At 37.6% G+C, this 14448-nt stretch overlaps 1 protein-coding gene across 1 annotated transcript in view; it reads left to right on the forward strand.

The window, feature by feature from the left end:
* MYT1L (myelin transcription factor 1 like) overlaps positions 1-14448 on the forward strand; it is a 319918-nt gene that overhangs the window by 275032 nt on the left and 30438 nt on the right. Inside the window, 1 exon segment of the mRNA XM_040552858.1 lies at positions 13762-13824. Coding sequence (XP_040408792.1) covers positions 13762-13824 — 63 coding nt within the window.

Below are 14448 nucleotides of genomic sequence, written 5' to 3' on the forward strand. Positions count from 1 at the left end.
AATCAATGTTTACATGAGATCTGTATCAAAACTAACTGAGTGAATTAGAAATGAGAATAAGGAGCAGTAAATAGATACTCAGGGATATTTGGCTATAAGCACACAAAAGCAACAAGTGATTTTGGAAGAGGAAGTGTTTTGTTAAAATAAATAAATAAAAATAAGAAGGAAACCTCTTTCTTACAAAAAGTGTGTAAGACAAAGTTGTTAGCCTCTCACTCAACTCTACTTTTCCAATTCTACAGAGTATGAGAGCTCTGAGTCCTAGGATATAATAGAGCATGAGCACTTCTTTCTCTGCCTGTATTCCCAATCGGGAGCAAGTGTTTCTGGGAGAGAGCGAGCTGTTTTATACACTACACTGTGCAGCCTCACAGTACCATTGTGCTGTACAGCCATTTATCCCTGTTTGTAACCTCCGACCTCTCCAGCACTCTGCACGGCTGTTTAGGAAACAATTCCTGCAGCTGTTAGACTACAAAATTAAAGTGGTTCTTTCATGAAATGTTTACAGTATAAACCAAGCTTGCACTGCCTAATCTTATGGGAGTTACAGAAGGGGAAACTGTACAAAAGCCTGGCCTTTCTGCCTTTGTTAACCTTAGGAGAAAGTAAGGAGCGCCAAAGTAAGAAAAGACACTAGAGAATATCACCTGACAATAAAAAGCACAATTCATTTTCCGAGTGCTATAGTTAATGATACCTTGGAACATTCTTATGAAGCTGGAATTATTACTTAAGTGCTGTTCAAATACAGTCTCAGATTCCAGCACAAGGAGTAGTTTAACTTGGAACAGTTTTAATGGTCTTATCAGAGGTTCCTGCCCTGACTGAAAGGATGTCTCCTTTGTTCACATGAAGTGCAAACTGCTTCATACAGTTTGACAGGTTAGGGTGAAATGGCACCCATTTCAGGTCATTGAATACCATGCTGAAAGCTCAGTTGTTTCTCTTACTTCTATCCAGACAGCTGCAATACCCTGTCAAGAGGGACAGAAAGGTCAGAAGCAGAGGCAGTTGAATGCCTGGAGCAGAAACTGGGAACGTTATCTCAGGCTACACAGTCCCTCTCTGAGCATTCATTAACTGGGCAAACTGGACTTCATAATCATCATTTTAAATCGAATTGTTGAAATTTTATACAAAGAATTAGCTGATGGTTGAACTTGAATTATCAAGAAAGGGTTGGAAATCAAGTAGAATAATAGGGCTTGGTCTTCCCGGAAATCAGTAATGAAAAGTTGTGTCTGTGCTCCCGTAAGAGGCCAAGAGTATGCTCTCTGATAGAGCATTAAGGATCTATTCAGACCTATAAAATCATGCAAAATTACCTCCAGAAGTTATCTGCTCCAAACTCCTGCTCAGGCCAATAATCCATTTGGAGCAAGTTGCTCAGAACCTTGTTGAGTGTCTCCAAGGCTGGAGATCCCACAACCTGTTCCAGGGTTTGCCCAGCCTTGTGGTATTTATTTATTTATTTTTAATGAGTTGGACTTTCTTGCGCTGAACTTGGTCCCTGCTACCTCCATATTCTTCAGCTGTGCACCTCTGAGAAAACTTCTGCTACGCCTTCACCAACACCCTCCTGTTAGGTATTTGTAGACAGAAATAAGATTGTTTCTTACGCGATAAGATCATTCTCTTCCTAGTGAACAAGCCCAGCTCTGGCAGCCTTATTTATCAAGTGCTCCAAGACCCTAAACATCTTGTTGCATCGTGCAGCAATACAGACTTGCAACTCAGTGTTTATAGTTCTCAGAGTGCTGGGAAGGGTACAGAAGACATTGTTCACTCCTAAGTATTACTTCATTAGGGCTAATTTGTCTGTCCACTGCCTGTCTTCTGAGACTACCTCAAGGCAGTAGGATGAGTACTTGTAACATAGCTCTAGTTGTGCTCGACCTGTCCTTCTTGCAGATAGGTTCTTGACTGGACTTGCAATAAGAATTTTCGCTTCAGTATGCCATTAAGCTTTGCTTAACATTGCAGGCCTAAGGGTAATTTAAGGCTCAAGTAAATGGTGAAGTTATACTTAAAAGTCAATGTAGATGGAGCATGAGTCTCAAGTCAATCACACCAAAACTTACAGCATGCCTGAGAAGCTGCTCAAAATTAGTATAAACTCACATGATAAATCAGTAACAAAACTGGATTTCCCTTAGCTGTAGTGTTCATTAGCCTTCTCACTAGACCAGACTTCCTCTTACAGTATGATATAATTCACACTCAGTATTTTCACATTTCCTCACTTGGGCTTCTGACAAATGTTTGTAGGCCTAGAGGGAAAAAGATGTTTGTTTTCATAAAATAAAAACTGAAGGATTTTACTCTTTTGCTGTTGACTCTTCACCCCCAAAATAGAAAGTAGTTCCTGTGCTTCAGCTGTCTAGAGAAGTGAAACCCTTGAGGGCTTGATCCCCTTTTCCAAACGTTAACCTGTCCTTGTTATTGGATGGCACATGTTTTCAGATAGAAACCATACATTCAGAAGAGATTTAAAGTCCTCCAATATAGGAACTTTATACTAAAATAACCCTTGTTCACATTACTAATAGGTACAGCATAGTGAGTGTGCATGGAACAAAACATACCTCTTAGACTTATGGTGAAGTTAGTCCTCATAAACACATTTTACACTAAATTCCTGGCTTAACTTATCTTACCTTATTGAATATGCACTGAAAATAATCTTCTTCGTTTCTCTTTTGAAACAGAAGACTAAGAGAAAAGCTGTTAATTGTGTGAAGAAAATTCAAGCCCATTACATTTCTGTCATTTGGATGATTTTTTTTTTCCAAACTTATGAGACCTCATTAACCCCTTTATATATTTTCTGTATAACTCAAAGATGTTTACCATCGTATTCTCATTTATGGCTTTGCCGTAATGCTAGGCTGAGAGAACTCTTGTTAGAGATGGGACTCCTGTTTCTTTCTAAATTATAAAGGGCTAGAAATATCACAGATGTTTCTGTAGGCTCAGTCTTTCATAGCAATATTAAATGAACTATTTGAAAGAGAGCATGTAAATTGGAACTTCTTCAAGCTGTTATTCTTTCCATCCTTCCCACTCAGCCTTTCCTTTCTTTTTTACTTTACGTCCAACTATCCCTGTTCCTACTCTTCTAGGTTACTTCTTCTGATGAATTATGTGTGAGTGTACAAGTTGAACAGTTATGTTCAATGAAAAACAGATAAACAGAATAGCTAAGGAGTGTCTAAAGCCAGGAGGTACACCTTCTTCCCAACAACAGTAGTAGATTGTAAGGCCACAGACTATTGGAAGTTTTTAGTTGTTTCCTCTGCTTTTAGTAGTCCTAATCTGATAGGTTTTTTTCTGAGTCTTTCTTGTAGAGGTGCTGAACTTTTTGAGTATTCCAGATTTGTAGATTTTGAAGTCATCACAACCTCCAGGAAACTCAGGAAAGGACACATTCAAGATCATACTGCTGTTCCCACTAGAGCCTTTGGTATTTTCTTCACCAAGGATAAGATGTACATAGTACAAAAGAGCACAGCATGAATTGTCTGAAGAAGTAGCAACATAGAGACAGCAGTTCAAGAATGTGCTATTGATAATTTTATGGTGTTCAAGGCAACCAGTTAGGCTACTTACCTAACCATAACGTAAATCCTTTAACAGGGAGAAAAATCCCTACTTTAAATAATACATTTTAAAGTATTCAACATTTGGCATAATATAAATTTAAATTTGTGTTAAAATTTGCATTACATCATAAATAGAAAAGCTAGACCAGTTGCAAGAGCTTTTGAAGATACCTTCTAAGGTAAAGAATTCCAAAATGCTAAACCTGTGCTATTGTCTTCAATTGCTTCTCTCTGACCTCTTTTCACATACAAGAAGCCAAAGAAATCAAGTCACTTTTCTTGGCTGTTCTGCAAACCCTGACTAGAAATCTTGCTCTTCAGTGACTGAGTGGCAGATATTCTTGAGAGAATTAGTGGTTCCCATTTTGTAAGACCAACCAGCAACAGGACACTCTTCTTCAGAAACAAGTGTGTTCACCCCAAATTACTGAAGAAAAGCCCATGTATTTCAAAATCATACTTACCCTTACTCTGAATTAACTTTCAAGCACAGGTTTGCAGCAGTATTATTAGGAGAAAAGAGAATTTGCATGGCTTTGCTCCTAGCTGTAGGATGTGTTGTCTTAAGGCTATCTCCTATTGTATTTTTCTCCATGCCTCTATAATTTTGTGTTATTCCTTCACTATAAAAATGAAGCTTTTTCAAAGCATGAGGTGTTTGGAAATGAACATTTGAATTTGCATATGTTGGAACTGATTCATCCCTGGTGCCAGGAAGTGCTCGCTGTTGCAGGGATGGGATGTGCAGCTGGCCAGTGCTGCCTCCAAGGCAGGCGATGCTGGCAGGAGAGAAAGCGTGGGCAAGGTGCCCAGGGAGAGAGCTGATTCACAGCTTCCCCCTGGCAGCTTCTGTGAACGGAACACCCCCTGGGTAGTGCACAGAAGTGATTTCACATTAGGCACTTACCATGCCTTTGGCAGCTGGCATGTTAGGCAGTATATGCTGCTGCTAGATGTGAGAACAGCGGGCAGCACATCATGGCACTTGCTGCAGAGAGGCTGGGAAGTCCTGACTGCTAGCAGAACAGGCAGCACTCAGAGGTGGTAACTGAAAGCACAGAAGTATTTTTTCTGAGGCAATATAATTAATTTAAAAGCATCATGTGTATCTGTGCATGCGAGTGCACAGTGATATTTTAAATGCCAGCATGATGCATTTTAGTCTGCTTATAGGAAAATGGATTTCAGTTTAATTAATAAGCATATCATGTTCTTTCACAACCCCACACAGTTCAAAAAATGCAGAAATGCAATGCAGATAGTACCAGGAGCTAAGGACACAAAATTATACATGCAAAAAGTCAAGGAATTAATTAATTTTACCTAAGGAGGAGAGTATGCTGCCATCCCCAGTTTAGAACTGTTCAATTGCTGGGGATTTATAGAGGCAAAGAGAGAGACAGAGCAATCTCTCAGCAGAGATAGAAATGACTGAAATTACTCCATGAACCCTCTGAGCCAAAATTATTTTAGTCTCATGCCTGGACTAGCTCCATAGGCCTGGCATCATTCCCTTACGGATAGAAAGACGGTACAATGAAAGTGGTAACAACAAGTCATTCCATGCCATGTCTTTCCGATTCCAACCTGAACGTCTCTCGATGTCTTCTGAGAGGGCATGGTAGTACCCCACCAGGAGTGATCCTGACTGGATTCCCTGAATCTCTTGACCATTCATTGGAACTGCACTGGATCCGGTCCCTGTGAACAAATGATAAAATAGATTTTTACTCAATTAATTCATTTGCCATACTAACACAATTGACAGGGGATGGGGGATAGGGGAACGAGGACGGCCTCTGTTGTCCTTTCTTCAAATTGTCTTCCTTTATATCTGTTATGGTTTGGGGGTTTGGCATTTTATTTATTTATTTATTTATTTTAAATTTCCTTATTACCTGCAATAAGGACTTTCATGTCAGTATTCTATGTAAGAAATGTTAGCGGTATTTTACATATGAAAAAGTAGCATTTAGCACTTTTGCTAAAACTAATATGTGTGATTAAGTGCTCCTTCTTGTTAGGCTGAATACAAGGAACTAATTAACATATGAATCTAATTAACTTCCTTTTATTTTTGCTTACAACGCATCTTTGTGAAACTTTGATATTTATAAGTGTTTAACTTCACATGCTTTCTTAGGTATATTTGTGAGGAGTAGATCATAGGTTTTGCCCGGAATATGAAATCATAGACTCAAGGTCCCTGAGATTATCCATTATCTGCATACCTGTCCCACAGAGTTTTTGTCTCCTCTTGAACCAATGTAAATAAGCTTCAAATGAGCTGCGAATGTAATTTTCAGGAGCACCCAGTGCTAGATTGTTGTGTTCCCTTGAAGCCAATGATAAAGCTTGCAGGGACTTTAATGAAAACAGAAGAGTGGAAGAAAGTGACTCATTGTGTCTTGGCAGTCAAGAAATTCAGTGTTAAGGTTTCCACCACTCAGAGCGATTTCTCCCCCACACAAAGATGCAATGTGTACCCATTCATTTCACCTATGTAAGAGGGCCACATGCGATGCAGACTAAGGGAAAGATAAAAACAAGCTGGGAGAAAAGAGCAGGACGACAGGAGGGTGATGAGTGAAGATAGATAATAGAAGGAAACAACAAAGAGGAGGAAAGGAATAAAGAACTGTCAACTTCAAGGTTTTAGAGTTATGAAAGGAGGAAAGGATGAGGGAGGAACAGAAAATGAAGACAACAGCCAAAGGGGACAGAGAAGAAAAATGTAAAAGGGAGAAAAATAAATTTGAAAAAATGACAAGAAATGACAGTGAGGAAGAAAATGGAGAGTGCAAAGAGACAGAGCCAGGTTCTTTTCAGTGGTGCCCAGTGACAAGACAAGAGGCTGTGGGTACAAAGTGGAACACAAAAGGTGCCATCTGAAAAACTAGGCAGCACTTATGTGCTGTGCAGGTGATGGATCACTGGCACAGGCTGCCCAGAGAGGTTGTGGAGTCCTTCTCCTGGAGATCTTCAAAACCCACCTGGACATGGTCCTGGGCAACCTGCTGCTGGGTGGCCCTTGTTTGGGGAAGGGGGGGGGGCGGTGGACCAGGTGATCTCCAGAGGTCCTTCCAACCTCAACCATTCTGGTGATTCTGAGATTTTGTGAAAAGGATCTGGAAAGGCAGAAGTAAAATTAGAAGAAAAACACTGGGGAGGAATACAGATGTAAAGCAAACTGGAGACAAAAGTTTAAATGGAAGTCCCTGTTCCACTGAATGGAAAGGATTGAAAATGACGAGAAAGTCATCAGGAAAGAAAAACATGTGGAAAATGTGAAAAAGAAGAAGTGATAAAAGTATGTGGGATGTGCAGGCTTATTGAGGAAAATTAAGAGAAAATAAATCCATCCTAGCAGAACAGTTTTAACAGTTTTTCACTGCAAATAGATTGTATAGGTAGAGGTTTCTGTCTAGGCAGTGAATGGAAGTAACAACACTAAAGTAGAACAACAGGGTAAAAGTGGAAAAGCATCTGTGTTCCTGCTGGAGTTACAACAGACACTGTCCTTTTCTGTGGCTTCTTGAGGAAAGGAATCATCAACGTTCCCACTTCACATGCTTAATTTGAGTTTGATAATCTACCACAGTGCCTGAGACAGAAAATAAGATTCAGAGATTTATACATCTGTACATACTGCCTTCACAGCAATATCTAGGACAGTACTTACTGGCAGAGTTACTCTGCTCAGAAGGTAATGCAAAATGAGTTGCTGTTTACAATCCAGTTCCTACTAAGTAGGAGTTTTCATAACAGTAGCCAAAACCCTGACTGTTACTGACACACCCATGGCCTAAAAGTTTCCGCTGAGGACTGCACAGCTCTATTTATCATCTCTCCTCTTCCCTGGAGTCCTCTATGCAGGTCAGTGGTGTGTGGTGTAGGAAAGAGTCAGATTATTATGGTATCTCTTTGCCTCTTTGGAGTCAAACATGGGACTTGTTTATCAAGAGCTGCACATATTCTTTTTTTAAAAGCACTCAAGTTTGTAGAGGCATAGACATACCATAAACTTACCAGACCTTATACCAAACTCTGTTTCTTCTTCATTTGACAAAGCTTTTCATCCCTTCCTTTTCTTGTTCAGTTCCTTTTTTACTCATTCCTCACACATTCAGTTCAGGGAACTGCAAACACAGTATCCTTTTGCAGTTCTACTTTTGTAACTTTTTTTTTTTTTTTTTTTTTTCTGGACTACCCGACTAGAAAGAACAATATTTGTTTATGAATCTATATGTAGTTTTCAGAGGAGATATGACTTTATAGCTGCAAACAGAGCAGTGAATAAGAATATCTTCTAGCCTGTTTTCCCCCCTTCGGTGTAGTCATTTAGCCTCTGTAGCCCCAGTTTTGTTGTCTGCTAAATCCGTTCCTTCATCAAAGCACTATTGTGAGATTTTATCCATTAATGTTTGTAAAATACTTTCAGATCTTCATATAGAAGATAGAAATGCAAAGTATTATTGTGTCTGTCTTCCGCAGCCTCCCAACCTATGAATTCCATTCCTGGTGATTCAGTCAAATAAAACAGAATTTCAAAATACATGAAAACCACCAGACAATAAAAAATTCTACATTTCTGCTATGAAAAAAAAAATCCCACAGAACAATTATATTTCTCTAGGCTTTCTGAGTCTTCAACAGAAAAGTCACATCTATACTATAGAGATTGACAGCATGGTTAAAATAAAACTATGGGGAAGATATAATTTTCTGTTAAATTCCAATTCTTTGCAGTGTGGGCACATTCTAAAAGGCCATTCTGAATTTTGTACAACTTACTGGTTTATTCCCCATCTCAATTCAATAGGATTTTTCTTTTGGGTTGCTAGCTACATCAGTTTTAATATGTACTGACTAATTTATAGGATAAATATTCTATGTATTCGTTTACATATGGTAGGTATGGTAGTTACTTAAGGCTCAAGGGAAGATTGGATCCACAATGCAGTAGATGCAAAGTGGTGTAAAACACACCAAAAAAAATAATAATAATAACATCAAACTTTAGAACTGATTACATTATATACTAGTAATAGGTTATAAAAGATATATATTATCTACCCATCGCAATAGAATCCTAGTATAGTTTGGTGATAGGTCCTAGAAAGAATAGCCATCTGATGGCTTTGGCATCATTAGTTGTGAGAAAAAATGATGGCTTAATTTCAGTTCTAAGAAATCAAGCATCCTCAGTACAAAACCAGTAGAGAAGGAATTTGCCATAGCCATTATTGGCAATACTCTTCATCTTTATTAGTGACTGTTTTATTTCTTATTTGTAGAGTGTCTATAGAGTGTCCACTGAGTGCTATTACTAATCCCAGAAAGCTATAGCTAAAAACAAGTACAGAGATAATATACAAATCTGCCAATTCATGTTAAAACTACAGCCTAACTAGATAACATGTCCTTTCCATAGTGGAAACCAGGTGAACTGGCCTTATTGATAAGGGCAGTGAGGCTGAAATGACCGTCTGGTGTGATGAGGAAGAGGGCTTGGCGCAGGCCATAGAAGAGTGGTTGAAGGGAAAGAGACTGAGGGAAAGGAGACAAAAAGGTATATGGTTACAGCTGCTAGAATTGTCTCTGATGTTTAAATTAAACATTATCACCCTACTAGTGAAAAATAATCATGTGACCTAACTTTTGTTTGGGTGGTGTGTGCTGAATTTGGGCTTGTATAATTCTCATCCAGATTTCCATTTCGATTTATATATTATATAAACTGGCCAAACTCTGAAGACAAGATTTGACTGAGATGGAAACAGAATTCACTGTGTTGCTGAATCTCAGTAACAAAGGTGTTTCTTAGAGAGACGAAGCCTGAGCTTGAGCCAAACCTAAGCCTGAGCTCAGGCTATGGGCTATGCTCAGACTGCATGTACTGAAAAAAAATTCTATGAGCTCTGTCTTTCTAACAAGGGAAGTACAATCCTTCTGATTCTGAAAAGCCATTGTAATTTGTGGTAAAAATTTGACAGGAGAAAAAATATATTATTTATATATTATTTATATGAATTTATATTACAGGTTACTATATCTCTGTTTTATTGGAATTTTAGAGTAATTTATATATTAAAATCAATCTTAAAAGTAAGTCAACCAAAGATATACACAACAAGAAGGAAAAAACTACTTCTGTCCTGTCTTAACACCTTTGTGTAACAACTTTTCTGTTTTCATGCTAGCTGATCTATAAGTTATTTAAATATGCAAGTTGCGCATCAACTTATATAGCTCCTATATCTAAATAAAAACCTGGGAATATAAGTTTAAATGCATATTTTATTTGTAGTCTTCTGTACTGAGGTAAGCTGTTTTTTCTTCTGAGCTGAGCTTGCATCGAGTCTTTTAAGCATTGGCATTTGGAAAAGCCCTCTCAGAACCCATTTGGGCATTGCATCCATTTCCTCCACAGTCCCAGCAACCTCCTTAAGTCTTTCAATTGTCTGGAAGCCTTTGTTAATTGCTGCACACTTTCAGTTCTTTTTTCTGTGAAGAATGAGTGATGGAGCTTAAGTTTATTTATCTCATTTTGTTTTTCACCTTTTCTTTATTCCTGCTATTGAATCTAAACCCAATACTGAATGCAGCTGCTGCAGCTGTTGCTGTTCTGCTGTGTTTCCTGCTTTCTGCTCATGCTTATGTTCCTACAAAAGCTTCTCTGGGATGTTCTGTGAACTGAATGAGACATCAAGGCAGTGCTGACTGCATTCCCCATCACTGACAAGCTCTTTTTCTGGATGCCCTGATTTTGTGTAAAGTGCCAGTGTTATACAGTCTGAACTTCACTCAAAGAGAAGTCCTTTTGTCACTTCACTCTTTGCAGTACTAAAGTATTTCCTTTGCTGCAATAAGCTATTAGAGTCCACAAGTAAGCTTCTGATTCTGCCAAATTACCTTCACTTTAAGTAATTGAGGAAACTGTATATCTCTTTCTTCCACTTACTACAGCATTCATTTTCAATGGGTCTCATATCACTTGCCTCTATAAGCACTTGTACTCATATTTTTCAGGCACTGTTGCCAGCATGTACAATCTCCTAAGTCAAATATCCACAGGTATTTAGTAGTTGATATCAAAGTAGTAGAGTATATGCAAGTTCTATGTATGATAAGGTATTCTGAAAATCCAGACCCACAATTCTAATGTTACAGGGACTTGTAGTTGTCTCCTTATCTAATCTATTTAGGATAGCAAATAAATATTGTAGTAACTTCGTAGTTGAAACAGACTGTTTCATATCAGCATCTCATATTTCACAGTGGTTATAAGCACTTCCCACAGAATAGAAACATGAACAAATAGAAATGTTTCAGGATTTTAAAATGTTTATCAACTTCACTAAACTCTCATTTCATATTGTACATTTAGGTCAAGATCAGCTTATGAGACTAGAAAACCATTATTGTAGTGCTGAAACCAAAATCTGAAATGTCTTTCTAAAATCCACGCCTATATAAAAATCTGTCCTAGTTTAATCAAAAATATGATTTTAAACTGGTGTGAACTGTACAGAGCCATTTCTGAAGATTCTCACTTCAAATTTACAGCAAGTGGTTTCTTCTTTTATATCAGTTGCTTCCTTTTTTTTTTTTTTTTCCGAATGACGCAGAAATAGCCTAGTTTTTAAATTGTGTAAGTGTCCAAATGGTTGAGGTGTAATGGTATCATCTTGAGACTGATTGATCAGTTATACTGGTATATCTTACAAATCCTCTGTGTTAAGACACTATTAATCATGCCTGCCTGTAGCAAAAGTCTTGGAAAACATGAGAAAACCATTGTGCTGTTTTGATAATAGCTTATTCTCGAAAGGCTTGAAGAGTATGTGGATGAAAATGAAGGCTTCAAACAGTATGTGTTCATAAAAAAGGAATCCTTGTAGTACCTCAGAGAAACTGCAAAGGAGCAGTCTAATAGCTTCTTGCTCTCCTTTATTCATTTAAAAGCAATGGACACTTAGAGTCAAAGTTTAGGAAATTCATTAATTAATTTTTATTCCCATATCTTTTGATATAATATCTTTAGAGGCTTCAGCCAGGCTTCAGTGATGTATCTGGTCTTGATGGAAGTAGGAAATAAGTTTTGTAGATCACTGAAGATACTTGTGATTAAAAAACAAACAAAAAGAAACAACCAAACAAAAAGAAAAACGCAAAAGAAGCAGTGGATCTTCTCTCTATAGGTCTAACAAAATGCCATAAGAAAACCATCCAAATATCTATATATATGTAACATTTAAAATGTAAGAATCTCAACATAAGACTCCCCCCATTTATTTTTTAACTTAAAGTACTAGTCAACCTATATTCAAAAATTTGGGCTAGCCACTGTAAAGAATTAATGGAAAGGGCTATACAGGTAAGAACTATGACTTGTTCACCATATTTTTACCTAGTTATGTGAGAAGAAACAGCAAATCTTTTTTTTTTTTTTTTAATCTTTCTACAAGCAGAAAGATTAATGTGTGATGTCAGCATGTCTGTTGGTTTTTACATATTAAGACTCACAAAGACTCACAGTAGTACTTATACTTTCTAGTCAAGATCATGGGTTTATTATACTTGGTCCTGTGCTAAGATGTAGTAATAAAGTGCCATTGTGGCAAAGGCTTACTATAAGTGAAGTAAGCACATACCACAAGAGAAAAGGAGAATTACCCTAAGGATGTTGTTTAGATTCCTTATCCAAAGCACACAGGATTTGTTATGTAGAAGAGAATCTTCTAGAAACTTATAGAAAGTGATCCAGTGAATCCCAGTGGTTTTACCAGCTTACATCCTTGAAGCATTAATGCATTTTTGTTTTCTATAGAGTAACTGAACTGGTCCAGAAGAACACCATGTGAGAACTCTATTTAACAAATTCCAGTTTAGCTTATCTCTTTCAGGGTTGCATTAATTGTGTTTGAGATTTGGCCCTGCTGAGCTCCTCAGAAGTAGGTAATGCTTATTAGATTTAAAGAGCAAAAGACCAGCCTAATGGAATATGAAAGCCCCATTGCACTGAATTCCAGGTTGCTTGAATTCCTGATTTTAAGAAACATCCAAGTGTTTGAAGAAACCTCCATGAAAGCACTTTACCAGTATGTACCAACTTTGAGGAAAGCTCACATGTAACTAAAGGGTGAAAGCCAAAGTCTGAATGACTTTTGGATTCAAATAATCATTGAACTCAATGTTATGGAAATCTCTTGTTTCAGAATACACATCTGGAGATTGTGCACATGCTTTTTAAATTAGAATGTTTTCTTTGAAATGAGGTTTATTGCACGGCTAAAAATCAAAACTGAGGCTCAGGAAAAATGAGGTTTCGGAATTCATATAGCATTTGACAGTTCATTAAAATGAGTATAATTAATTCTTCTTTTGTCTTTTCTGTGATTTAGTGTAGAAGTTCAAATACCAGCTAATGACTATACTTAGCATTATAATTTAGCTTATTCTGTAGTGATCACAATCATCTTCACAATGTAGAGAAAAACAGGCATTTTCTTTGATGACTCTACTGTCATTCAACTATTAGAAATTCCACTGATGAGTGTATCTGTTTGCTTGATGGGAATGCCAAGTGGGTTACCATTTCTATGCAAGAAGACATCTTTACCTCCCCGTCTGTACATTTCCTTTTCCTTAGGCATTTTCTTCATCTCATGGAGAGGTGGCAGGGTGTCTACAAAGATACACCAATGTTCATGACACTGTGTGGTGGGATTAGAGCAAGATCCTTACTGGAAAACAAAATGGCTTACTTGTAATGTTAGCCATTACTTAAGAATACATCTTGGGCGTATTCCATTTGCTGTCAACCCTACTCATTTCTGGTAGCGTGGGGTTGTCAGGCTGCTGCTGGAAGTCTCCAGTAGTCTGGTGATACAAGAGGTATCCAGAAAGTGTTTGAATGGGCAGATGATGAGTAGTTAATAGAAACATTTTATGAATGAGAAAGTATGTTTGTCCCTGGTGTGGAATTAAGCTCAGGTTTAGCAATGGCTGGAGTTCCCCAAGGCAGGCACCTGTGGAAAAAATTATCGAGTCAATTAAATATATATATATATTGTTTTTAATATAAAATGGGCAGCTATATCTTTCCTGTCAGTAACACTGCTTTATATCTTTTACATTTTTATTGTAGGTGTCCCACCCCTGGGTGTGATGGCTCTGGGCATATTACTGGAAATTATGCTTCACATCGAAGGTATGTAAAGAGATCTTTTTTATTCTTGAAATCAAACAACCACAGGGCTAGGAGGGACTTCAACAGACCTCTCTTCTCTCTCTCAGCACCGAAGTAGGATTGAGTGCTCTACATAGCCATACATTGATCTAACTCATTCTACATAAAATGAATAACATTCCTCAGTTTCGGCATAGCTCACTACCCAAATAGGCAGGAAGATTTTTTTTCTAGCAAAATCTTTGTAAAAAATTAATGCGTATTTTTTTTTCTCCCTTCTCTGTTAGCCCAGAGAAACAATTCAACATTCATAAGTTTCTGTTGCCTTACATTCTGAATAACTTCACCATTCTCCTCAGTCTTACTTTCTCTGGACTAAAATTCTGTTCCTGCATTTTTTTTCTGCATATTTTTCCTGATTGCTCTTGTCAATCTCTTCTGACTCTCTCGTTATTTCTTAAAGTGTGAAATGAAGCTCATTTTTTTTTACTCCTCTCCCAGCTGAAGTCTTATCAGTGTTAAACAGAGTGAAAAAAAACACCTCTTGCATCTAATATGCACTAGTCTTGTCAATATATTTCAGAATAGTTGGGCTTGCTTTTAAATCACAGTGTGTTGTATATAACTATGTTAAGTCAGAAGAAT

The sequence above is a fragment of the Cygnus olor genome, chromosome 3 (genome assembly GCF_009769625.2).
Source record: "Cygnus olor isolate bCygOlo1 chromosome 3, bCygOlo1.pri.v2, whole genome shotgun sequence".
Classification (NCBI taxonomy): domain Eukaryota; kingdom Metazoa; phylum Chordata; class Aves; order Anseriformes; family Anatidae; genus Cygnus; species Cygnus olor.